Source organism: Gadus macrocephalus, chromosome 15, assembly GCF_031168955.1.
Source record: "Gadus macrocephalus chromosome 15, ASM3116895v1".
NCBI classification, from domain to species: Eukaryota; Metazoa; Chordata; class Actinopteri; order Gadiformes; family Gadidae; genus Gadus; species Gadus macrocephalus.
The window spans coordinates 2,753,099-2,778,925 of NC_082396.1; the positions used below are offsets into that span (position 1 = coordinate 2,753,099).

Below are 25,827 nucleotides of genomic sequence, written 5' to 3' on the forward strand. Positions count from 1 at the left end.
AAGTTCAGCACGCGCCGGGGTGGCAGCACAAATGTTACACCGACTATTCGGGCTGGCTCGTCGACATCAGTCTCCAATCCCATCCTTTCGATCTGTCAAGGCCCCCTGCAGAACCGACGCCCGCTTTGGAGAACACGTCTCATTTCCATGGCATGCATGCTGAAAACCGCTTGCCTTTTTGTGTCGGCATCCCCCCCAAAAAAAAAAAAGCCTCCCTGATCCTCTGGCTCTAGAGAGGGGGGCCGCCACGGCGGGCTCAGTGTGCCGTGTCAGAGTTAAAAGGACACAACTGGGGCCCCCCCCGGAGCCCAGTGATCAGATCTGACCCATCGCCCAAAGACACGGCGCCAGGAGCGCCGTCCAATCTCTTGAAGGTCAATTATCAGATTAAAGTGCCTTTGGCATATTGACTTGGAGGCGAGCTCACCGCTAACGGGCATGGCAGAGAGCGCTTGGCCCGAGACAAAGCCCACTCCGCGGCGCTAAGGGTCCCCTCCCCTGCACAGACGCTGACACAATTACTGTTCCCGGGGAACAGTAACCCGGGCCCGCTGCGGACCGGTCTGCGACAGCCCCGCTGGCGTTAATAAGAACAGAGGAACAGCCGCGCACAGCCATACCTGCCGTGGGTCGACTTCATGGTCACATCTCAGTCGTAGAACAGTGAAATGTCGCGTTGATTGCCGGCCGACGGCTTTATCAGCGTAAATCACTCCGAGGTGTTACCCCGTGTCCGCGAGGCCGGTCCGTACTCTGCTATTACATTTCGTGAAGCGTGCACACGCGCTGGAGTTTGCACTCCTCGAGGAGCCGGTGGTTTGTGTGTTTGTGCAATCATCGCACCGAGATGACGAATAACTCCATTTTCCCCCCCGGCCTGCCCGTCTTGTCTCTAGATTTACCCGGGCGCGGTGGAGCTAATGCAGGTCATAGAGGAATTCATCCACATCGTCGGACTGGGAATGAAGGATTTCCACAACGCCTATTTGATGACGGGGAACTTGGGTAAGAAACTGTACTACTTCTACGCCCTCCTCTCCTCCCATCTCTCAGCCCTCGGGGGCATGGCTGTTTGTCATTTTTGTCTCGCTCACTCACACAGACACGTAATCTCAGCATGCTGGGCCCCCCCACTCTCGCCTCTATTACCTCCGACATCGGTGAATTAGGGTAAACGCTGCAGTGTAAGGGAGTGGAATGGCTGTAGATCAATGATGGCAATTAAAATGGAGCTTGTGCTCTTAATGTGTTAATCCCACCAAAGGAGCCCACCTCCATTCCAATATCTCTCTCTCCCTCTGTGTGTGTGTGTGTGTGTGTGTGTGTGTGTGTGTGTGTGTGTGTGTGTGTGTGTGTGTGTGTGTGTGTGTGTGTGTGTGTGTGGCATAATAAGCCATGCAGGAGGATTGTCCCGAACTGATACAAGAAAACAAATTCTAGGATTGGTTTTTGGAACGGCCGATGTAGGCATATACAAAAGTATAAATACCCCTGGTTAAAATTCGGCTCAGTTAACTTTAAATGTGTCCTTTATTACACATTATAGTCAAGTGATGGTATAAAACTCGAAGCATGAAGTGTAGTTTCAAGAGAAGAGAGTTATTAAGCAACCCAACGTCACATTTTAATTCCCATCTACGAAGAAAAGAAGAATGAACCAAAAACAGGGAAAGAAGAGCTATGAAGGACAATTTCCTCGGTTGGATAAGAGTTGTACTTCACATTAATACTTATGTTAGTTCATATTAGAACCAGTGTATGTGTCAATATTTGCCGGCCATCGGGACAAGCCTAGCATATCCTGGTGGAATTCCATCTCTTATTGTAATGTACAATTTTAAGGTTGAGTAATTGTGATAAGAATGCAGTAATACATGTTTGTGCGGTTTTTAAAAATGTCCCATCGCCTCGGCCAAGTTTTGATTGGCAATATATATCTGAAAGCACATTCAGCAAAAGGGCGCCATTAGAAATATTGTTTGTCAGTCGAAAGAAGATCAATCAAACGAAATAAATTGGCTTTTTAATTGGAATTCATGAGCGTCGGTTAACTTTACACTCTGCACACAGAACGATCCTGACAACACAGATGCTGACCGCTGTTCAGGCCCCGACATTACGGCTGTCCTTCTTCTCGAATGTGTCCAAGTATAGGTTTTTCCCGACATATTTCTTCTTTCTAATGTTCTCGAGGGGCCTTTTAGTTTTCGTTCGGCGGGCCCCTTGGATGAGCCGTGGTCTCGGTGGCATTTCATTCCTTACTCATCCACAAAGTGGGCCTGGCTGCCGTGTAATAAACCAGCCCTTGTACTGTACTTATTCATGCAGGAGCCTGGGCTAAGGGGACAGTAGGCCATCTCCCCAGAGGATCAGCTCTTCCAACCGTCCCTCTCAGAGATACGAGAGCCAACCCCTTGACCCATTTTCTTTGCAAAGAACACCCAAATTCATTCCGGTGCTCATTCCCTGCGGATGATTTTTGTTTCATTTCCACAATGAGTGCAATTGATTGAGTTGGGTTGATCTCAACTGCGGTTGCAAGGTTTTCGTATTTTTAGGGACCAAAATGTCATTGACATTTTTGAAGCGCCGTCTCACTGTTTCAGCGACGGGTAGACGTTTTTTTGTTGTAGTCAATGACACAGATGCACTCTAAGGAAGAATCTCCCTTCCATTAAACATGAAGGACATGGGGAGAACACATCTGTTTTCCTTTATCCCCGGGGTGCTCGGTAAAACGATTGCACGATAAACAGTTCTCCTGCTCAATAAGTATTATGACAGAAAGAGACAGAATACAAACTCCTGCCCAGTGCCTTCTGTGCATACAAATCCCGCTTCACCGTCACTGAACACAGATGTTTCCGGAACACAAGGTGATGTCCAAATGAAATATAGAGAGGGAATCTGCTCACAGCAACGTGATGATGTGATGACAGCGTCAAGCGGGAGAAAAGCTTCCTCCCTTTTCACTAGTTTCCTTAGAACGTCCCGCAGTAAAAGAAAGATTTACGCCTCAAATCACGGCAGTCACGTAGATACCACAAAACAACACCCGTAAAACCTCAAGGAGCTAAATCATAATATTTGGTTATTACGTTAAAAGCACATGCTCCTTAACCCCGACTTTTCTCTGTTTTATAGTATTATAAATACAAGTCGTTTAAATCTGTAAAAGTGTTGGTCGATTCCACCGTAGAACACAGGGGCCGGTGTTCCCACTTTGATTAGAGGAATGGAGAGCAGTGTGAGAATACTCTGGCCAGAGCCAAGTGGAAGGCGTCTGGCTGAGTAAGATATTGCAGCATCATTTTGTCACAAATTTATGGCCAACCCTTGACACACGCGCACATAAATACCGGCTGTCACCAAAGAATCGTCTCCTGTCCTCCTGCATTTTAGTCAAATAACCTTGATTGAAAAAGCCGTCCGCTCCAGCAACTTTGGCCTTCTCGTCACGCGCCAACGTCGGGTAAACAGCAGGGCAGGCTTGTAATGTGTGGAAGAGGTGAATGTAAAGCTGTGTGTGGTTTGTCATTGGAGTAGACCGAGTATCAAAGGCTATCCCCGGCCACGGATGCTGATACACATACTGTCTTAGCCCGCCCACGTAGAGGGCAGTTAAAAAAGTAAGGTGGTTAGGGTGTTCCTTTCAAACCCCAAATCCACAGTCCACCTGCAGGTTTCCGTTGCAAACAATGCAAGTCATTTTCCCTCGAAACCAACTGCTAAAATACAAGCTACGCTAACTCTTAACTCATGTTAAGAGTTAGGAAAACCTTTGCGTTCCCGGTGGCGTTGGAACCTTTTTTGTGACTTAACGTGAGCTTTCGCCGCCGCTCTGTGGAAGGTAAATCCCTGTTTACCTGCAGATTTAGCGCGTGTCCTGACAGAACGACTTTACAGTCCCCCTCCGCGTTTCACAGAGTGCCACTCGACTGATACCCTTTCCCCGACCCCGGTTCCCAACATCTGGCCCGCCACCTACTGTCCCAACATCTGGCCCGCCACCTACTGTCCCAACATCTGGCCCGCCACCTACTGTCCCAACATCTGGCCCGCCACCTACTGTCTCAGCAACTGGCGGGAGTCATATTGCATTGGGACTTCATGCCTGCTGTTGTTATCAGCCCAAACCAACACACACACACACACACACACACACACACACACACACACACACACACACACACACACACACACACACACACACACACACACACACACACACACACACACACACACACACACACACACACACACACACACACACACACACACACACACACACACAGAGGAGCTCGGCTTGTCCATTGTCAACAGCCTTCCACGCGGTGTCTTGCCAGGTTTCGGATTGTATTAATGGAAGAGCAGGAGGACCAACCCTACTTTGGAATCAAGGGTAGGATTAGCCTCCTGTCCTCCCCCTCGCAGCAGATCCACCCGACGGGGATTTGACGTGAGACACGTGAGAGAACATTTCAGGATAGCTTTATCCCCCTACCCAACACTTAGCCCCCCTATTGTATCGCAGAGTGCTCCCTTTCAATTGATCCCGGAATTTTCCATGCCATTGCCTCACGGATCGTCTCTTTATGGCCGCATGACACAGGGAGGCAAAAAGCATGGAGCGGTGATTAGGGATGTTACGGGGCTGCACACTACCGGTCGCAGATCACAGAGGGCTCAGGTGCACACACACACACCTTTCAGACAGGCGACAGACTGGGAATGTGGTCGGATTAGGGAAAGACTCGACATCACCAGTGTATCTAAACCTCTGACAGTTGTTCTTGATCGACAGAATACACGCGTATGATACACGACGTGTGTATATGTTTGGTCCATTGAGGCATGAAACTCGTCGAAAGAGAGGTGTCAAAAGAAGAAGTTGCTCATTCACGTCTCCGGTGGCGCTAATTTCTCTCTCTCTTTACGTACGCAGTCGCCAGCATCCAGAGACTTCCTGCGGTATCGGTGATGACCGACATCAACTTCCCCATGAAGGGTCGTAAAGGCATGGTCGACTGGGCCAGGAACTCTGAAGATAAAGTGGTGATCCCAAAGGGCCTCTTTGTTTCGCCGTCAGCAGGTAATGTGTCTCGATACTGCCCACCACCAGATAATTCCAAGGCGTGCTCGGACACGTCCTTCGGAGCGAAGCATCACAGAGATGTAGAAATCTATCACGGCTGACCAATTGGATGTGATATAAAGGACACACGGTTGTTTGTGTATTTAGGAAGGAGGGAAAATAAGGCCTTTTTATGTTATGATTGCTAACATTGCCGTCTTGCAAGTTCTATATGTATTGTCCCGTTAGAGAACATTGCAAAACATAAATTACAGTGAATAAAGTAATTAGTATCTAACCAGATTTCTACATAAGTCAAAAACATGTCAGAAAGACCACAATGTAAAATAGTGTAAAATAGAACACAAATCATTTAAAGACTTTAAAATTAGTAGTCACCACAGTGAGGCCCCCTGTTTGTACAGGACCCCAGTGGTGGCTCGAGTTTGCCTGTTTCGATCGTCGCAGTTTTCGATTGACTCAGCGCTTCCTTGGTTATTTTTAAAAAACGCCGTGCAGCAGAGGATACTGCCATTCTAATTCCACACAATTTGGTTCATTAAGATAACGGAATGAGGCATTGATTTGCGCGGGACTCCTGCCGCCTGGATCCTACACATTATTTTGCACATCAAGAGCAACATATTCGAAGGGGGAGATCAGCACTTCTGCAAGAGCAGTGGACAAAATCTAATTGCACTGGAACCATTTTCCTGGAATGTTTCGGAAAACCTTGGTCAACTTTCATTAAGTTATTGGTGGAAAATTGAGACTGTGTGATATGGTCCTCAGTTAAATATTTCCTTTCACACTTAATTAACTAACATAACGTGTAATTACAAGTTTGTGATATTGCACGTGAATGTAAATTCCACTAACGCAGTGTAATGATAATCAATTATGTGACAATTAATTCAATAATGTGGCAGCTGTTCCAAAAGGCACTCAAATGATATTTACTGCAAAGCAACCACGTCCATAGCGTGATTATAAGACCAAATGTGGAGACATCACAGATACAAAAAGAACAATGTATTCCTTTGTGTTCCTAGGAGACATGGATGGATCCCCGGTCTTTATTTTAGGAACAGTCCTTTACAAGACCCTCGGACTCATGCTGCCTTCACCAAAGTACGTTCTTTTTCATTTTATATTGTGCCATGTCTCTATTATCTACTAGAAATGGTTTACTCTTGGAAGTACTGTGGTAGAGCGTTTATTGCAAAGAGTTAGAAAAATGACAAGATGTCAGCACTGCACTTCTTTAGCAAACGATTTTGTCCGGAGCAACTTGGAAGTGAATCGAAGAACATTCAAAGCTTACGATCAATATTGAAGCGACTAGGACGTAAGTGGCCCAAGAAGGTTTCAGACTCCAATCAACCTGATATTAGTGGAGAATATCTGTAGACATCAAAGTGCTTGTACAGAGACTAACACTAAAAGGTTAGAGCAGTGCTAATATGCCGCAGATATGATGGGAAAGTGGAGATGAAATCTAGAAGAAAAAATAATCATCTGTAACAACCACAACAGCAATTTATAAGACAGCCTCAAAGCATATTCGGCTGACCCTTTTTCTCATTGACATCCCTTCCTTTATTGGACACGATTGAATTGCATATGTGAGCTCCACAAATTACTCCTCTAGTTAATTTGTTCACTTGGAGGGAACCCTTATTTATTTAGTAAGATGACTGTGATGTCCGCTTTTTATGTTGCAAAGTATTGATTCAATATTCTACAAAGATATTTTTTGAAAAGCAAAGAAAAAAAAAACATTTCAGTTTAGGTCGATTTCTTATTTCACGTCTTAAGCTTTCTCTTGTTTTAACTTTTTATATCGTAGTATACCTTTATTGTAGTTAATTCCATATGCCAGCTCTTTGGCCTGTTCCACAGATGTCTGGCCTTTGCATTCTCACCACATCTTTCCCTCCATCTCTCTCTCTCCCTCTCTCTCTGTGACGCAGGAACCACACGGTTGTGAACTCCAAGATAATTGCGGTGACCGTGAGGCCGGAGCCCAGAGTCACAAGCACTCACTTGGAAATCGAGCTTGCGCATCTGGCAAACGTAAGAGCTCTCCGACACCGACAGACAATCAGAGGGGTGCCATCTTAGGTCCTTACGTTCTCGTCTCCAAGTGCCTTGTTACCACTGGGTAAAGGTTTGACAAATGACTCAAGTGAGAGTTAATCTTCCATTTGTCAACAACACAATGGCAGTTAATTAGCTTGATAATTAAATTGCAGGCACCCTATGCGGGGGGGGGCAACAACGCAATATCGGCGGATAATTAGAGGGACAGCCAATTTATGACCAGGGCTCTCTGGAACTTGTGCACAGGCGGTCGGTGTTGCGATGCACATTTAGTTTAGAAGTGAATAGAATATAATCTTTATTTGTCATTGGGTTAAATACACTGTATTTACACAACGAAATTAAGGTGCAGATCTTGTTCAGTGCTTTTTTTTTTTTTTAAAGTGTGTGGGCGTATCTCACTCTCTATCTTTCTCTCCCCCTCTTCATGCATGTGCATTGCAGACAGTAAATATGCATAAGGCAACACAGCATCAAACAGAACTGCTGCCACAAATCCTACATGCCTTTTTTTATACATTTGGCTATTTATAAAGGGCTTACTTACATCATGTAAGTGGTAATCAAGGATTATAATTCTGTCCATTATAATAATAATAATAATAATAATAATAATAAAGATGACAGTGATGATGACGATGAGGATGATAGTGAAGATGGTGATTTAATGACGAGGACGATGAGAAAGATGAAGATGATGAGGATGATGGTTATGATCAATGGATTGTCTAACATGTATTTTTTGGTATATTTCAGGGGACCTTCAATCCGTACTGTGCATTATGGGATAGCAGCATCATGTAAGTGAGCATGGAGTTTGGCTTATGAAAAACCACAGCATTCACTCTTGCGTTGTGTCTCACTGTGTGTTCGGCATTTCAGGTGTGAACATGTTTTGCCAACTAAAAGCTGTATCATTTTCATGAATCATAAGCTTTTATCAAGTGCTTTCAAATATAGTTTTTTTCCGGGAAATCAGACGATTCATCTTCCTCGCCAATTTGCTCTGTGTTGTCGACCTGTTGAGATGACACTAAGTGCATCCGGTGCTCAGCTGTTAAATACGGACGGGAAACATTTTCCCGTCCGTATTTATTACTACCGACAAATGTTGTTTTGGTTAGTGATTTTCTCATCTTTCAACAAACGCAAAGTGACCACCGCCGTTTCTACTTTGTTGTGGAACTGTTCAAAAACGTTTTGATGCAAGGTTTGATGTTGTCAATGTGTCGATCCAATCCATTACTGCAAAGTGTTATGCTCGCCTCTTGTGGATTGGCTCCTGCTGAATTTGTACATGATGATTGGCCGAGTGATTCACCACCACGTTTGTGAATCATTATTGTAGAAAGCGGTATAAGTATCAATATAGCTGCTCTTGTATTGCTATACTCTGGATAACCCCATATTTATAAAAAAAATAAAATAAACAAAGGAAACAAGCTACATTCAGGCAGTAGCAATGGTAGACCCAAGCTGTGTGGGTCTTACGGTTTGATATTGGATGTAGTTGATTGTAATTAGCCACACAACAAAATAACATAGATCTAATGGTAATCTCTCTTTGAGTTGTGACAAAGTGTTGCGTCGTTGGATCAGCATACTTTGAATTAAATCAGATAAATAGTAAGGTAGTGTTCTAGATGAAGGTTAACAGCGGGACGTCTTAAAGCAGAACAGTGGAAGGATTTCAGCAGGTGAGTGGAACACCTGTTGTTGTAGCCGGTAGAGATCAGACACAGTGGTGACATTCAAGCTTGTCTGATCTTAGCTTGTCTTATTACATGTTTAATTGTCCAGATGTATGAGTTCATTGGGCACAGAAACAGCAGCTGCATCAATGACAATTGTTTTGTCATTGTCATTGTTTTTGTCATTCGTCATAGTTTAGCAACAACTTTTTTGCTTTAGCCTCTTCAACTCGCACACAACTCGCTCACAACTCACCCTAACCCTAACCTACCGCACTTGTTATTCCTCTGGGTAGTCAACCCGTACCTAAACCTAAAGTCTGTCCACATGTGGTGCGATAAACTAGAAGTGTGTCCCTTAGCTATTCCTGGGGGGGGGGGGGTTAGGTGAGAGGTACTCACCACAGGTCCACAGCCAACGTACGCAAACAGCTCTCTCTCAGTGACACTCATCACCCGCACCTCGTCCCGTTGGGTTGAACCGTCAGTCCGGTTGACCAGCCTGCGCCTTGATTCCAGTCGTTCAGTTCTCCCGTGTATTTACAACCCAAAGGTTCTCCCGTAGAGGTGTCTCCAAGAGCAACGTGTGTCCCTCGGGTTAGGTTCAATCAATCCGAGTCTCACCTGCAGAACCACCTGCAGAGACTCTCTACCCAGAGTCTCACTTCCTGACTCCCCTGCAGTGCCAGCTGTTACCATTTACAGCTGATGAGTACCGCAACACCGCCCCCTCTGTGTGATATCAGTACTGACCCTGACCATCAGCTCTATACCTAATCGTAACACTAACCATAGACAGCCTAGAGGATCGCTCTCCATGCATCAATTATGAATTGTAGGATGACATTTATATTCATATAATCAATATGGTCATCACGCACAAAATGTGTGATTTAAAGGTGCTGTGTGTAGAATTTACTGGCATCGAGCGGAACAGACTTGGCAGAAATGGATATCATAGAAAATTATGTTTTTATTAATGTATAATCCCATGAATCGTGAATGAGCCCTTAATATCTACATAAGGAGTGGGTCCTCTTCCATGGAACCTGCCATGTTGCACCACCATGTTTCCAGAGAGGACACGTTGTCAATGTTTTATCATAATTGCTATTTTACATGTAAGCTGTGACCTATAGTTGTACAGACTAAATAACTAAATACAATGTATAAATACGTCAAGGAACCTCATCACTTGGGGAGAGGAGGGGGGTATTCAGTTGGTTGCAATCTTCAACCTCTCCACTAGATGCTACTAAATCCTACACATTGCATCTTTAAGGTACAAATGTTAAAAACCTAATCTGCTAAAGGATGTGACTTCTCTTTATCAAGCCTATCCAATGCTTTTTGGCACATGAGGATACATATTTTGTTGGGCATCGGCCAATAATCATAAGCAGCAGACATATCGTTGCATCCCTACTTTGAATAGCAATTAGTAAATGGTTCTATATGTATTTACACAAGGCTTTAAAGCAGCTGCGGAGGTCGGGACTCCCCTATCTCTGTGTCACGGCGTTCAAGGATAATCATCGCACATAATGTGTGCGATGTAATCATCGCACATACCGTGAATGATGTGCAGTACGGGTGACAGGCGGCCATTCCCTCATACGCCATATCTGAAGTCCAATCAATCATGATATTGCCATGCTACGCCATGCTATGGTGATTGTGGTTTCCATGGTGCGAATACTTGGCTTACCCTTATTATAAAGCACCCACTGCTCTGAAGACTCGTTGGCAGAGGAAAAGGCCATCTGCCCAACAGTGTCCACAGTACTATCCAGGCGGATGAGGGAATGCTCAATGAAATCATTTGTTTAATGAAAAATGTTGATCATACTATTAAGTGTGGTGCCCGCTCTTTACAAACTGTTTGTGTGATTGTTTTCACATTGAGCTGCAGTTGTGGCTGTTGTTGGTGTGTGTGTGTGTGTGTGTTTGTGTGTGTGCCTGTTCAGCATTAAAAACTGCGTGTTGACCACAGGGCAATGATCCGTCCCCTGCCACACATTTGTCATGGATATGGGCGGTAGAGGTGTGTTTACTATTTGGTCTTGGGTAATCAAATATTCATGAAACAATGGTATATTGCATACTGATATCATGATACAATGCTTAAACACCTCTTGAGCTGTATGACTTGACAGTATAATGACGTTTTAATGAGGTCCTCTGTGCTTTCCATCGGTGCATTTGAATGCACACAGCGCTCCTAGGCAACAGCCCTTCTGTGAGCGTGCTCGTTGCGCACATCCCTGAACACGTTTTCCTTTACAAAAGAAAAAGATCTCTTCACCGGCACCATCGCTTAGCATGGGATTGCTGAGATTTGAAATCATTCAGAGCATATATTATAGGATATTAAGACCACTCTTTTCTCAGGCCGGCGACATAAGGGTACGGATTCGCCTTGCTGGCTGACAGACAAGAATATAGAGGAAGCCTGTTTACTAAATTAAATGTCGGTTGAGCCCAACTCTGGCCTCTCGGAGGATGATTAACTGTTGGATGTTCAATTGCATTCTGTGCCAGCGGTATCCATGAAGCACAGCCCTGGGAGAGAGAAGAGGCAGCTCAAGGGGACCAGCAGCAACTTATAGTATATATATATATATATATATATATATATATATATATACTATATTATTAACATGCAGCCTTGCTGAGATGTTTCTTATAAAAAAATGCATCAATCGCCTATACCCAACAGAACAATGTTGGTATTCTTTAAAGATTAGTGTGTTCAAATCGAGAAATATCTACAGATAACATACTATAAATGACTACATTTTAAATTGTGTGGCCCCGCACGATTGGCGCTGAAAGAAATTTCCTGAAACATTACATTACATAAAAAGTCATAATTCTCCTATTCCTTCTCCTATCTCACTCTGCAGAACGTTTTGGCAGCAGGTTACGGTCTTCCCCTTTACCTGGGTAGCCCCTGCCCCCGGTATTATAATGAAGGGGCTCTAATGAAGGGGCTAGCCGCCCTCCAGGGCCACCTCCAGAGGACTGGGTCAGTGTTTGCGGTGATCCTGTTCATGGCTCCCCTGAGGCCCCGTGTAAACAGCATGTGTACACATTTGCTCAGGCCTAATGACAACCGGCGGCGAACTCACACACACAGACACAGAGAGTGTGCGCGCACACGCACACACTCTCTTGTGCATCTTCACCCAGGGTGGGGAAGTGGCCAGTGGAGGGTACCGACGCCACTGTGGCGGCATGGTGTTCAGCCTCACTGAGGCCACGGGCAGGTGGGCGTTAGGGGGGGGGCGGGCGGGAGCACTGTTACACGGTGTCACCTCCTCTCAGCCATTTCTGTCCACAATCCACCGCCTCCCTGCCCTGATAAGGTCAGACAACAAGTCAAACGTGGGGAGCTCCTGCGAAGCCCCCAAAGAGAGACATAGAGAGAGGGAGGGAGGACGCAAGCCTGTCAACTTGTTTTCCTGGCACACACACACACACAAGCAAGCAAGTAGATATATGATTTGGTATAGCGGTGAGCATCAGGTTACATATGTACAAACAGGGCAGAGGTTGGTGATACAGATCTGCTCTCCGAGAGACATAGCTCTAAAACCATGGTGGTGGTGGTGGTGGCAGTTTGCATTGTGCTGTCAAGTGTTGTTGTGAAGAGAAACTCAGCAGCACCGTGAAGGCATTCTCCTTTCCGCATCACACATCGGACTGACACTCATTGACTGCTCATTTGTTTCCCCAAACTTTGGTCATTATTGAGGAGTCCTTCACAGGAACAATATCTTGAATATCTTGAATAAGCTATGTGTGTCCCCTTGAAAGGGTGACACACAAACAGTGTATTATGTTTCCCCCCACATGGCTCCATATTCCTGGAATGGCCCCTTTTCTCTCTTCGAAGGCCCATTCACAGCGCTTTAGTTTCGTTTGAGTGTATGTGATTGGGGTTGTGTGCAGTTGGAGTTGTATGCGTGATGTTTTTTTTAATTTTCGTGCGTGTTCCTTTGTATGTTGTTCCCATCGTTCGTTCCCATCGGGTCTTTGTCAGTTGCTCAGTCCCGTACCTGTTGGCTAGAGGCTTAACAGAGGTCTACTCTGTTTTCAAACCTTCTGCCTTCACCATTCGGCCACCCCCAAAACCTTCATAAGCCCCGAACAATCAATACCGAACAGACTTTCTTTCATCCCCTCAAAAATCGTTCAGCCAGGAGTTCCTCAGCCTTCATTTATTAACCATTGAGGAATTAATTATCAATGTAATCACTCAAATTAAACAGCAGACTCAAGCACTTAATGAGCACTGGCTTTGGAGCGTGATTCAGGGCTGCGGTAAGCAAGCCTTCAGAGGATAACGCGCTATATAGGCTATAGGAGCCGTCTCCTTTATATAGATCACATGTGAGGAGCAGCCTGGGCATTTTTCAATTAGCATGACAGGCTAAGCTTTGAAATTCTATCTCGGCTCAACTTAGTCTGTGATTCATCTAATCAGATGCAGATTGTAAAAAGGTTCTGATAAAACCTAATGGTTCTGTGGACTGTAGGCTTCACGTTTATTTGTGTTTATTTTTGGATGCGGCTGAAATGATAAGTGGGGTGACAAACCAAGTAGGTTTAAGCTGTCCTATTTTGCTCAGATTCGTGCAGTACCTACTTATAAGCATCTATTGTTGAACAAATAACCAAGATACTAAATTACAAGGTGTGGAGAGACAAAGGAAAACAACAGTTTCATATGGTTGTTTCATGATACTTGTTTGAGGAGGGTGCTTCCTTACTGTGTTGTTTTGATATGATGCCACTCCAGGTACAAAGTATCAGTCACAAGATGTTGTGTATCTGTCTGTGTAGCCATGGGTGGTGGCTATTGGATGGATAACCTTTGTCATGTCATCTTTTGCAGTCATAACTGCAAAACATTTAACAGTGTGTGTGTGTGTGTGTGTGTGTGTGTGTGTGTGTGTGTGTGTGTGTGTGTGTGTGTGTGTGTGTGGGTGTGTGTGTGTGTGTGTGTGTGTGTGTGTGTGTGTGTGCGTCTCTAATTGAGCTAAAAGGGTCAATTTGTAATTATGTTTAGGAGATATTATTTATAAGGAACGCCACACATTTGTTGGAACGGATGATACATGGAAGATACACGCTCCTTTCATTTCATTTCACTAATTAGTGAGAAGCGGGGACCGGTTGAAACCATTCGCGCTGCCTCTGAGGGGTGTTGGATTTTGTAGTTCCTGCCACGATCTTTTGCTAATAGTTTTCCGGAGGCATTGCGGCTGCTTTTCAGTTTCAATGTTTCGATTAAGCAAAGGATTTAACTCTTGAAATATATTACCACCTTTAAATAAACATACAGTCTTTGTCAAAGCACCGCTTGTTTTCTGTATCGCATCAGCCTCCCCCTCGAACACCGGGAGAGGGGAACAGAGTATCAATCTGATGCTGTCCGCCGTTTCCAGGGTGAAAATTCCCCTTAGGAAGCTTTCAAACGCCGCTAATTAAAACCATTCAATGAAAGGATTATTAAAATAAGAAAATCAAAAGCGGGTAAACGAGAGTGCGTGGTTAAAAAAAAAAAAGCATAGGAAAAACACCGCTCGATTGGAAATATTTTCACGCAATCGACACCGGGTAAATATGACATTATCACTCATACCCTGCGATATAAGGCATGACAGTGTTGCGTTTGATGGCAGAGTGTTGCTTTTTTAGCTGTGTTTCCCATAATCAATCAGCACCAGTCGTCATCGGACAGCTCCGAGCTGCTGTCCTCCTCCTCCTCGCCGTCCCTGCCTTCTCTATTCCCTGCCGGAGCTAAGCGCTGGTTGTTGCCCACTAAAAAGCCGCGTCGATATCTTTATTCGCCTTTTCTGTGGTGCCGAGTTTATTAGGGCGGTCGAGTTGTTGATTAAAGCGAGAGAGCCGATGTCGAAAACACGCGTTGAAGTCGTGCTACACCTGGAATTAGCCTAATTACCTTTGCTTTCTTCCCGCAGGAACGACTCTTGGGGAACCTGGTCCTCAAAAGGATGTAAAACGGTGCTCACAGATGCATCCCATACGAAATGCTTATGTGATCGTGTATCTACCTTCGCCATTTTGGCTCAGCAACCAAGAGAAATAGTAAGTCGGCTATCGATTTGTTATGTATAGCAACTTGCTGATAATCGTAAAGCAGCACTGGAGCTTACCTTCAGCTCAGAGATGGATATTGGATGTGTTATTTAATAAGTAATCAAGTTAAATGCGTTGTTATTGTCATTAATAAAGGGGACGTTTCATAACTAGTTTGCACAGAGACTGAGGTAACTCTGTGGTGTGCGTGAGCGCGTGCGCACAGATGTTCCCTCGCGCTGGTTCTTTGAGTGCACGTTTCCACGCGTGGGTGTGTGCACAGGCCTGCTGCCTGTCGGTGTGAGTCGGACCAATTTTTTTCTCGTCAACAATAATGGATTATAACCTGTTCTGGTCAAATAGTGATTTAAATTAACGCACGAGTAGCCTACAGTATCAGCAACATACAATAAACCAGAGCTCAGTGGAGGTGGTCAGGGCGGCCGTACCTAGACTCGCTTGCATACTGATGAGCCGATATATTGACTAAAGCCCCTGCAACATAACAGGCAATCCACTTTAGGTCCATTTGAAATGTCTGGGGCTGTTTTTTGATTGGAGTGCTGTGCTGTGCTGTGTGAGACTTATGTGTTGCTCTGCGACCGACTCCTGCTGACTGCCATGTCTCACTCCGTCCGTCTGTCTGTCTGTCTGTCTGTCTGTCTGTCTGTCGGTCTTCCCCACAGGCCATGGAGTACTCGGGGGTCCCATCTGTAACACTGATAGTTGGCTGCGGTCTGTCCTGCCTTGCCTTGATCACACTGGCAGTGATCTATGCCGTCCTTTGGAGGTAATTCCACAACCCGTTTGACCACCGCCGATAGGTTGTTTTATTTAGTGAAGCGTGGTTACGGTTATTATATTATTCCTGAAAGAAAGATGTATTTCGTTGTGAGATGGATTCAAAAGAATCCATATGTCGTGACCGACAAAGAAAATCCGCCACACTTAACGACACCCTTTTCAATGAGAAACTAAACTGAAGCCAATAGAAGAGAAACCGTGACACCATAATGTGAGATGTATTTGTTGTGAGATAGATTCAAACATCTCGATCGACAAGTCCACTCATGACTTCTACTTGTTGGTCCGTAAAGTGCGAATGGGAAATCAACCTGAAACCTGAATCCAATACGATGATGGTTTAGGGTAAATAAAAGAGCAATGCAATGTATGAAATACATTTATCTTGTATGTTTTCCTCCTTCTCCTCTCCTCAGATATATTCGTTCTGAACGATCTATCATCCTTATCAACTTCTGCCTGTCCATAATCTGCTCAAACATATTGATCCTCGTCGGACAAACACAGACTCACAATGCGGTAAGTGTGTCTATTCATCCTACTTCACTGGGAGACGTGTGCTGAGGAAATGAAACCAAGATGGCTACTGGCTGCGAGAAGCTTGGTGGAAAAACAACAAACACAATTGTTACTTTTCCCCAAAACGGGGCTCTTAGTTGAAACTCCATGGGGTACCGATTATAGCCTTGCGTCGTTAGAACCTATTTTCAAGCCCTGTGCTAATCTTGCACTGATACACCATTCAAATTGAATCTAAATGAGATATCAAGAGTTTGTAAAAGCCTTTATAAGATGTGGCTGGACTTTATTTTAGCTGGGAACCATTAGTCCCCGGAAACATGCGTCATTGTCCTCTGAACGTGAAAACCACCCCAAGGTGTTGGCATTGAGACAGCGGTGATCTTGAATGGCAATTAGATATGAGAGGCCACAGCAGAAGACTACAAATGGGCTAGAAGAGAGAAAAAAGGAAAGGGCAGATCCCTTTGAAGGGAAATACTGATGCATGTTTTATTGCAATTCATGAAATGAATGGCAGGGGCACCAGTTAGCATATCATCCTCCGCTAGCCTGTTGCGTGACTCTGCATTGGGTCTGAATAACTTCTGGTATGGGCGTGAATACAGAGTCGAATCTCAATCGAGGGTCATGATGCAAAGATGAACTTAAACCCAATGTAGCCATCGTGGAGCCGTCTCTAAATGTCTGCTAATGGTGATGATGTAAAAAATAATGTGTCCCGCTTAACAGACAGACCACACTAGCTTACTTTGTCTCGCCATGCTTAGCCGATATATCTTTGAAATCTTAAGAATCACCGAAGCATATGATGACTATATCTGTGATGCCCATAAAACAAATTAAGCTTAAATACAATCTTGTCCAGACTATCCACATTGTGTGCGCTGAAAGCCAAAATGTCTTACCACATTTCTCCAGCAAACTCTTCCAGGAAATATGTATCAAGCTTTTTCCTTTTTTTTTTGCTTTTTGCTTTTTTTAACTGGCCAATAAACAAGAGGCTCATGTAAGAGATTGTTTGGCAAACAGTGCTGGGGATTTACAAGCTGCCCACACAGAATCCCATCTCGGTGGGCTGGCAGTATTATGGGATGACACATCGGCCTATTACACAGACATTTCATTTAACCGCCATATTCCCAACATACCTTCACCTTTACTGGGAGAGAGGGCTTTGAACTAAATTGTCTGTTTTGGCGGTTTCATTGACATCTCTCACAGGTTTTAACCTTTTTCCCTTTCACTCCTTTGTGGGTTTTAGTGTGGTCATGGGAAGCTTTCTTGATGTTTTTGTTGGTTTTTTACACTGGTCATGTGTGGCTATTGGCTATTGTGGCTTATCTCAAATTGTTATGCTTTCTTTGTTTTTTTTGTCTTGTAATTGTACAGTTTGATCTGACTTTACTCTCCTGAAGTAAGTCTCTAAATATTGACTTTGAATTGACCTCTACCTACATGTTTGTTAGAAATACATTAGCAAACCTTTGTTAAATGTCCTTATGCCATTTTTGCGATAACATAAAACAAAACCTCTGTGTGATCCAAACTTAAAATCATTGCTTCTAAAAGGTAGTAAGGAATTCCGCAGCGAGGCAGCGTTAAACGATCAGTTATTTAGGTCTTATCTGCGTTCTTCTTGCTAGGGCACATAGGGACTGAAGCATCCACGGTCTATCGCAAGGAAACCTGCACTCTGGGATCTGTGTTTTGTTGGTAGCACCAGGGATCTGACACAGTATCTGAAACATAGCTGAAACAAGACTGGGGGCCAGCACTTGTGCTGAGGCTTGTCAGCTTTCGATGGGGCCCTTGACATCGTCTCTATTCATTATAAGGACCCCTTCTGTACATGGACCAGACATTTGTCAACACTCCCCAACACAATATGTGTCCCTGGACATGTGGAGGAAGAACTAGAAGCTTTCGGCAAACATTTCCAAATGTTCCACAAGCCGGCGAAAAAGAAGAGGAGAGATGCTGTTTTTAAGAGTGGCCAAGATTCGTTCAAATGAGATTCATGGGACCATGCAATTCATCACTTGGTAAAAAAAAAAAAAAGGAATAATGAACTGTGCTTGTAGTATATCACTGTGAGACATTGTTTTCCTCCCCTCTCCTCTTTTAAACTGCATGCACTTAAGCATGCCCTGATTGGTGAGAAACAAGCTAGCCTCGGCTAGGGCACTCGTCTGTAGTATAGCGCATTAGTCACCGCACAACACATGAGTTACCTGTGTTCCTGCGCTCCAACCATGTCTGACAGGCCAATGATGCTGTGCTATTCCCGTTTGATGGTATAGCGTGACGTATAAGTCACCGTGGGGGGGGGGGGGGGGGGGGGGGGGGTGAAGCACACGGGTACTGTCCCCTACATCCACCAGCCCGCCAGGGTTTAATTGCTATGGCGCTTCACGCTGTTCCCATACGTTTCCTCCCTGACACAAGCGCTATATAATTGGCTCTGTTCTTTATCCGTGCGTTGGGCTCCGTGGCGGATGCAACGGTTGACTGGTGCATCGTGTTGTTGCACCGTGTCTTGCGAGGACAGCAGAGGCCGTTTTACGAGCAGGAAGTGAAGCAGTGAGTCACCTCTGCCGGTCCACGTCGTCGGTTATGCTTCGTCCTCTGTCACCCTGGTTTATAGGGAACGGAAAAACAAGACAGATGGGAAGGGAGGCAGAGGTTTGGCTTGTTAGTAGGGGAGAGAAAAGCCATTATCTTACCTAAAGAGATGCTAGCGGGGTTAATGTTTATGACCGGCAACGTGAAGAAGTAAAGCCAAACTGGAAAGATAGACAATGAACGATTATTATAAATAATAACTCTCACTGAATTCCTTCTTCCAGAGATAATGGTTTGAACCCTATTGCCTATTGTTCAATTAGTTTTTGTATGAAATGCTAAGTGCTAGCTCCACACATGCCCCAAAGTACAATCTTTTGTTGTGTTGCCAAGGATGTTTGCTGACAGTGACGCTAACTCCCAGAGACAACCGTTCAGAAGGCTTCTTCAAATTAACAGTTTGATGTTTAGGCGCCTAACGACAGGAATAATGTGGTACATGGTAGGAACCCTAATATAATTCCCTTTGGGAGGTAAGAAAGGAAACGCTTGATTAAGCCACTGTGGGATATTTGGGCGCTTAGATGTGTCGGCAGAACCACAGTTAACTGTCAACAAGAATGGACCTGAAAATAGATGCTTACATCTCTTGAGTTCAAGTCCCCATTGCTGCATTGAATATATCCTATAATACCTTGAGTGGTACCCCTCCATTAATATAATATGACGTTGTTATAGTCAAAGTGCAATACACATGAATATAATAGGTAACTATTATAATAAATCAAAGAAAATAAACCGTTTGCCATTACGAAAAAGTGTTTTATGTTCCAAAAAAAGAATCAATGCTTTAAAGTACAGTAAGAACCTGTTGCACACAATGCAGCAGAGACCATCGTTGGAACTGTAGCAGGGAAATCAATTTGTGCAGAGGATAGACACTTCACAGAGTGCTTTACCCTCTTCCTCTCTCTCTCGCTCTCTCTCCCTCTGTCTCTGGGGAGGTTGTGATGACCACCGCCTTCTTGGCTGGAGCGTTTGTTAGTTATTCATGTGAAGAAGCCCGGGCTCTAACAAGCCTCCTTGAAAAGTAATGAGAAGATAGAAGTAGTTTTCACACCACATCTCGGAAACTTCACAGCATACAAGAATAAATGCAACAAAAATGAGATGAATCTTCCGGGGAGGTTTATGCAACGAGGACAACTCAACCTTGTCGCGTACAAAAAGAGAACTAGCCTCTCTGATGAGATGAGATGGCATCTTCCATGCACGACTAATGTTAGCTCCGAAACAGCAAAGTCTAATCTTTATTCGACGGGAGGTTTGATTCACACATTTGTTTCCCCATGCACCCTATTTCTATGACTGGATGTTTTTTTTCTGAAAATACAGATGGTGGGGTTGTGTGATTATCAGCCTCGTGAAAAAGTTAACTGATTAAATTACCATTAAAATAACACCGTCAGGAAATCACCCACTTTCTCTCTCTTGACTCCCCCCTGGGCTCTCTCTCTGTCGCTCGCTGCTGCTTTGTACATCATTTTACATCTTAAACAGTCATTTAGGAAAAGAAAGTGAAGGAAGCCTTTGAGAATATTCGAGACAATGTCACAGTTTGAGCTCCCTGCAGGCAGAGCTTATACCAGCGGGGTAACAAAAACCAAATCTGATTTAAGATGTCTACTCCTGGGTCACGACCAGGGATGATAAAAAAAAAGCTTTATGGCCCTAATGTGATGCCGTAGTCCCCTTATTAGGCTAGCACACATTACAAAGGTGTTTTTTTTCCCCGTGCCAACCAACCACCTAACCTACCTTTCGCATCTATCTGTGTCAACCTCGCTACGCCTTAAAGGGGCCCTCTTTTCCAGGGCTCCTCTGTTTCCATGGATACGGACACAGTGAGCTTAACGTCTCGACGGCGTTTGCGATTCCAAAGGGCAATGTGCACGGTGGGCTTCAAACGGCCTCGGTGGACGCCGGCCCCCCTGAACATCAGCGCCGTTGTTGCGGCGGCGTCCGCGCCCCGCGCTTACCTCCATAACCGCCGTGTGCGTTTGTCGGTTGCTCGGGGCCGTTAGCCGCGGGCGGCGGCGGCGGCGGTCCAAAGTGACACCCGGCGTCGTGGCAACAGGGTAATCAGATCGGACCTGTAGCTTCGACCTCACAACGGAGATCTTTATAGCAAGGGTGGTTTGTTGAGGTTCCGTTCACCCGTGTTTGAGCAAACAATTCATAAGACAAGTCTTTTGAAGTTGTTTGGATTGTCAGGCCTTCGTTCGAGGATATTTTTTCTCGCAGCCCTTGATTCAATTTTGCGACGCTAACTTATTTGAAGTTGTGGTATGTATCTGGCATGAATAAAAGAAGCAGTGCGCTGGAATCGTGACCGAATGGTTTTCCTATCACACCGTAGCCATACATAACAGAGCTGTCTCTGAAGGCATGGAGGAGCATATAGGAACTATTCCCGGACGATGGGAACACATTGTAATTACAAGCGAGCAGAGTTGTTATCAATATTCATGAAGCACATTCTATAACAACAACAACCAGATAGATCATAATTTCTACATCGATTTTACTAATGCACATGCTGCAGTGATACCAGGCAGTGGGGGACTGCTTCTCATTCCTGACCACGATTCTACTGCCGCCAAAGTCGGTCGCATAGTATTATGAGTCGACCTGAAAAAGCACAGAAACTTCACTGCATCCAAATACATATATTTATGCCCCCCTCCGTCGAACCCCACACATCGCCACGATGAAGTCTCGGCGCTTTAGGCATTGGTGGCGTGATATGCCTTCTGAAGCCGACACGGGTGGGTGGGATTACCGGACCACGTGTAGCCCCAGTGAGGGGCGCATGGGGAGGGGAGGGTTTACGCTGTGTCTCCCAGCGGGGGGCCACAGCTTGTACTACAGAGGAGCCTCACGCTTCACAGGCCCCGGGATCAGCCCAGAGACTCTCCATGGTCCATGGCCGGCTCTTCTGGTGTGAAGTCTCGCTTCAGATTACCACCGGGGCCCCCCACTCACACACACACTGCACATACTGTAAACCCAGGCTCGGAGTCTAACCAAATGAGAAGGAGAAGGAGGAGAAGGAAAAGGAGAAGGAGAAGAAGGAGAAGAAGGTGAAGGAGAAGAGGGAGAAGGAGAAGGACAATGAGAAGGAGATGGAGGAGGAGAGGGAGAAGGAGAAGAAGGAGAAGAGGGAGAAGGAGAAGGAAAATGAAAAGGAGAAGAAGAAGGAGAAGGAGAAGGAAAATGAGAAGAAGAAGAATGAGAATGAGAAGAAAAGTGAGAATGAGACGAAGGAGAAGCAGCAGTACAATGGTTAATCTCTCAACCACGGCAAATGTCAGGAGCGCGTTCACAAAAGTCTTCTTCTTTGTTATTTAATTGTGTTCACCATTTCGAGGGAGGCGCTCATCGCTTATCCAGGGGAGGGGGGCAATGGTGGTGGTGGCAGGGGGGGGGGCGGCGGGGAAGGGACAACAGTGATGTACCCCGGCTAATGAGGCAAGAAGATGCCCGCCCCGCCGTGGAGGGCTAAACGCCTCTACTGCCGCTTCCCGGTGGTGTGATTCAGCGGCGCGGCGCTAGTGGTTAGCCAGCCTCCTCCCGGTGCAAAGAGATTGACCTTGGCTCACATGCCTCCAGGTGCGCGCTCTAGCATACTAATGAGAGAGGGCCGTAGAAGGGGGGGGGGGGGGGGGGGGGGGCCACGCCACTGCCACGCCACTGCCACGTCTCGTATGTGCGCGGCGCACGCGCGCGTGTGCGTGTGTGTGTGTGTGGGCCGGCCTGAGCAGGTGCAGATCTCTGCCACTGGCGCCATTTTTTCGGGTCGCATTACTTTCGCTTGGCGGTGCGTTCGTTCTGCGGTTTGATTCGTAATCTCGTGCTATTGCTATTCGCAGAATCATAGTATGCTAACGGGGTCTATTGATAGGACTCATCGATTTGTTGTTGTTGTCGTGTGGTGGTGGGATTGACTCATGACAGCAGGGGCGCTTCCGCCTCGGAGTCTCTGATGACGGACCTCATCGTCTCCGTCTGTGAATCACAGCGCAGGCCGCTATTAGACGGGCCCATTACAATAGTTACGGGCCTGCCATAATATCCTTGTGTATCGATCACACGCTCTCGCCCTCCCGATGTTTGTCCACCAGGCGACGCAGGGAAGGGGCCGTGCTTCACTGGGATGAGGTTTGATTGAACACTCACACCCAACCCTGATGCTCATCTGTTCTGCCCTGTGTGTGCGTGTGCGTGTGTGTGTCGCGTGTGCGTGTGCGTGTGCGTGTGCGTGTGCGCGTGTGTATGTGTGTTGGTTACTTTTGACACCACCAGGGCGTGTGCACGATGACCACGGCCTTCCTGCACTTCTTCTTCCTGGCGTCGTTCTGCTGGGTGCTGACCGAGGCGTGGCAGTCCTATATGGCCGTGACGGGCAAGGTCCGGACCCGGCTCATACGCAAGCGCTTCCTCTGCCTGGCTGGGGTAAGTGGTGACTCAGTGGCGCCCGGTTCTCGATGTTTTTCTATGCGGCGTGAGTTTGTTCCGGTGGCGAAAGACGTTCTTCAACCACCCGGTTGTTGCCTTCGTCTGAAACTCATTATTGGGGTTGTTGAAAAGTGGTGGCGTGACGATGGCTCGTTTGGGCCGGTGGTGAAGGCCAGGGCGATCCACACTCGACGTCCGATTGGGTGAGGGGGAGAAACCGTCTGGGCCGCCGGCTCTAAAATGGTGGGAGGCTGCACTCGTGTTGGTGAGAAAATCCCGTGCAAGGCGGGACCACGGCTCGGATCTGTGGTGTGGGGTGGGGTGTAACTGTGGGATGTACCAGCATGGTGTGAAACGCCTGGGAGTCGGAGATCCACCGCAGAGTGTGTCCCAGTAAAGAGAGCGGAGAGCAGATTCTTAGCTCACCGTTAGAACATAATATAATCTGGTACACGCGGCCACGTCACTAAATACAAGCGTGTATACGAACGCACACACGTAATTGTTTATTTGTTAGTACTTATCCTGATTAACGTAAAAATGCCTCTTACCCATTTCATAGCCTCGAGCCCTCTCATTGCCTCTTAGCATTTCACAACTTGCATAATTTATTGTTGGCAATGACCTGGGGTGTAAATAGTGTTGCTTCATATTTAGTTTACTCTTCTTATTCAATATTATCTCCTTCTGCACCAACCTCACAGAGTCACCTTCCTTCTGTGTTGCAACACGTCTGAGCGTCCTTGGTTATGAATATCCCATGTTCCTGTAAGCAAGCATTCGCACAGAGAATAATGAGAAGCCAGCCTGCTGTCTCTCTCCTCGCCCTCCTCCTATCTGTGGAAGGAACACATCAGGGGAGAACATACCGTCTTTCGAATAACTTCTATAGTTGCCTATAATGGGTGGCTCAAATGCACTCTGAGAACCCTATCCACAGGGCTGACTTATAGATTTTAGAACTATGTGAGAAAATAAATAGAAATAATCTATTTGATTAGGAGGGAGCCCACACTCATTCTTCTTGTTACCTAGCAACAAACAAGGCTCCCCACTTCATTGCAGTGCCACTGCTTGCTGGAGAGGAAGGAACAGGAAAAAAAAGACAAAGCCTGAATTTCAGATGGCGAGGACGTTTGATAAAATATCATTAAAACCATCTTTGGAAGATCAAGAATCTAATCTGTATCTGTCGAACATCAAGAGTTAACCGTTTTTTTCGCTCGGATGACGATGAGGCAGAGCGTTTAGCGAGCGTGTTTGCTGTTAACGTCGGAACATGCAGTCTTTTTCTGCTAGCCTCCGACATTCAGAGTGGCGCGTCGCCTTTTCCGAACATACGCGTGTTCTTAATCGCGTCTCGCTGCGATGCAGTGGGTTAACCTTGGCTGTTTACCGCATGGTGATTTATGAGCTGCGTGGGTACACTAGGCTCTCTTTAGCTGCCCCCCCCCCCCACCCCCCTTACACAACCCCCCCCCCCCCCCCACACACACACACACACACAGCTGACAGGCCCTGAATGACCAAAGGGGGGCCCCTTGCCATGAGTCTCCAGGAACTGATTGCATCTGCGCCACCTGCCCCAGCGGCCCGAGGACGTGTTAATATTCCGGGCACTCGGGCAGCCGGCATGGAAACGCAACAATCCATTGCACAAATCCATATCGAGGGGGCAAAGAGTGGAATTCCCCCCCCCCCCCTGTCTTATAGATAAGGCTGAGGGAGTAGGAGGGCGGGAAAGTGGGGTCCCTTATTGGTATTCTTTGCGAATGCATTTATGCTTTTTCTCTGTTTTTGTTATCGCGTCGCCGTTCTCCGGCGAAGTGTCCTTAATGCCGCCTCGTGAGATGGAACCCGGTCGCAGCGTACCGTTGTTAGCGCCGTGGTTTTGTGGGGCTCTGGGCGGCTCCCGCTCGGGCAATCTCCCCGAAATCGCACACACACGGGGTATTGACTCTGCGTCGAGTTGAGCCTTTTTAGGAAGACCCGCCATTTGCAAGCATCTTGAAAGGCTAATGCAACTGTTGATTTATTTGTCTGTCTTTGTTTGCTTTTTGCTTTTTTAAAGATTACCGGCCTTGGTTGTCGCAGTCTCGATGGGATTCACTAAAGCGAAGGGCTACGGGACCCCCCAATAGTGAGTCTGTCTGTTCCGTCTCTTTTTCCCTCCCCGAAATAGTGCGTCGTTCTGTTCCGTCTCTTCCCTCCCCCTGGATGCCAGCACTCTATTTTATTTCATGAACCCCAGGCGGTGACAGCTTAAATACCTCCAGTGTGTTTGGGGCCAACCCTGAACCGTGTCAGGAATAAGGAGCCCAAGATAAAGGAGAAACGATGGGACGCAAGGAATTCTTAGACCCAATCCCATTTCTACCCCTCACCCCTTCCCCTTCCCCCTTCAAAACAAGGGGGAGGGGTAAGGGGGAGGGGTAAGGGGAAGGG

The 25,827-nt window shown here is 46.1% G+C and overlaps 1 protein-coding gene across 1 annotated transcript in view; it reads left to right on the forward strand.

Annotated features, from left to right (window-relative positions):
* The window catches only part of adgrb3 (adhesion G protein-coupled receptor B3), a 91,482-nt gene that overhangs the window by 63,050 nt on the left and 2,605 nt on the right, over positions 1-25,827 (forward strand). The window contains exons 11-20 of the mRNA XM_060073815.1: positions 897-1,005; positions 4,946-5,092; positions 6,127-6,205; positions 7,048-7,150; positions 7,934-7,977; positions 14,859-14,985; positions 15,663-15,766; positions 16,197-16,299; positions 23,230-23,380; positions 25,453-25,522. Of these exons, the coding sequence (XP_059929798.1) occupies positions 897-1,005; positions 4,946-5,092; positions 6,127-6,205; positions 7,048-7,150; positions 7,934-7,977; positions 14,859-14,985; positions 15,663-15,766; positions 16,197-16,299; positions 23,230-23,380; positions 25,453-25,522 (1,037 nt within the window). The remainder of the gene's footprint in view (positions 1-896; positions 1,006-4,945; positions 5,093-6,126; positions 6,206-7,047; positions 7,151-7,933; positions 7,978-14,858; positions 14,986-15,662; positions 15,767-16,196; positions 16,300-23,229; positions 23,381-25,452; positions 25,523-25,827) is intronic.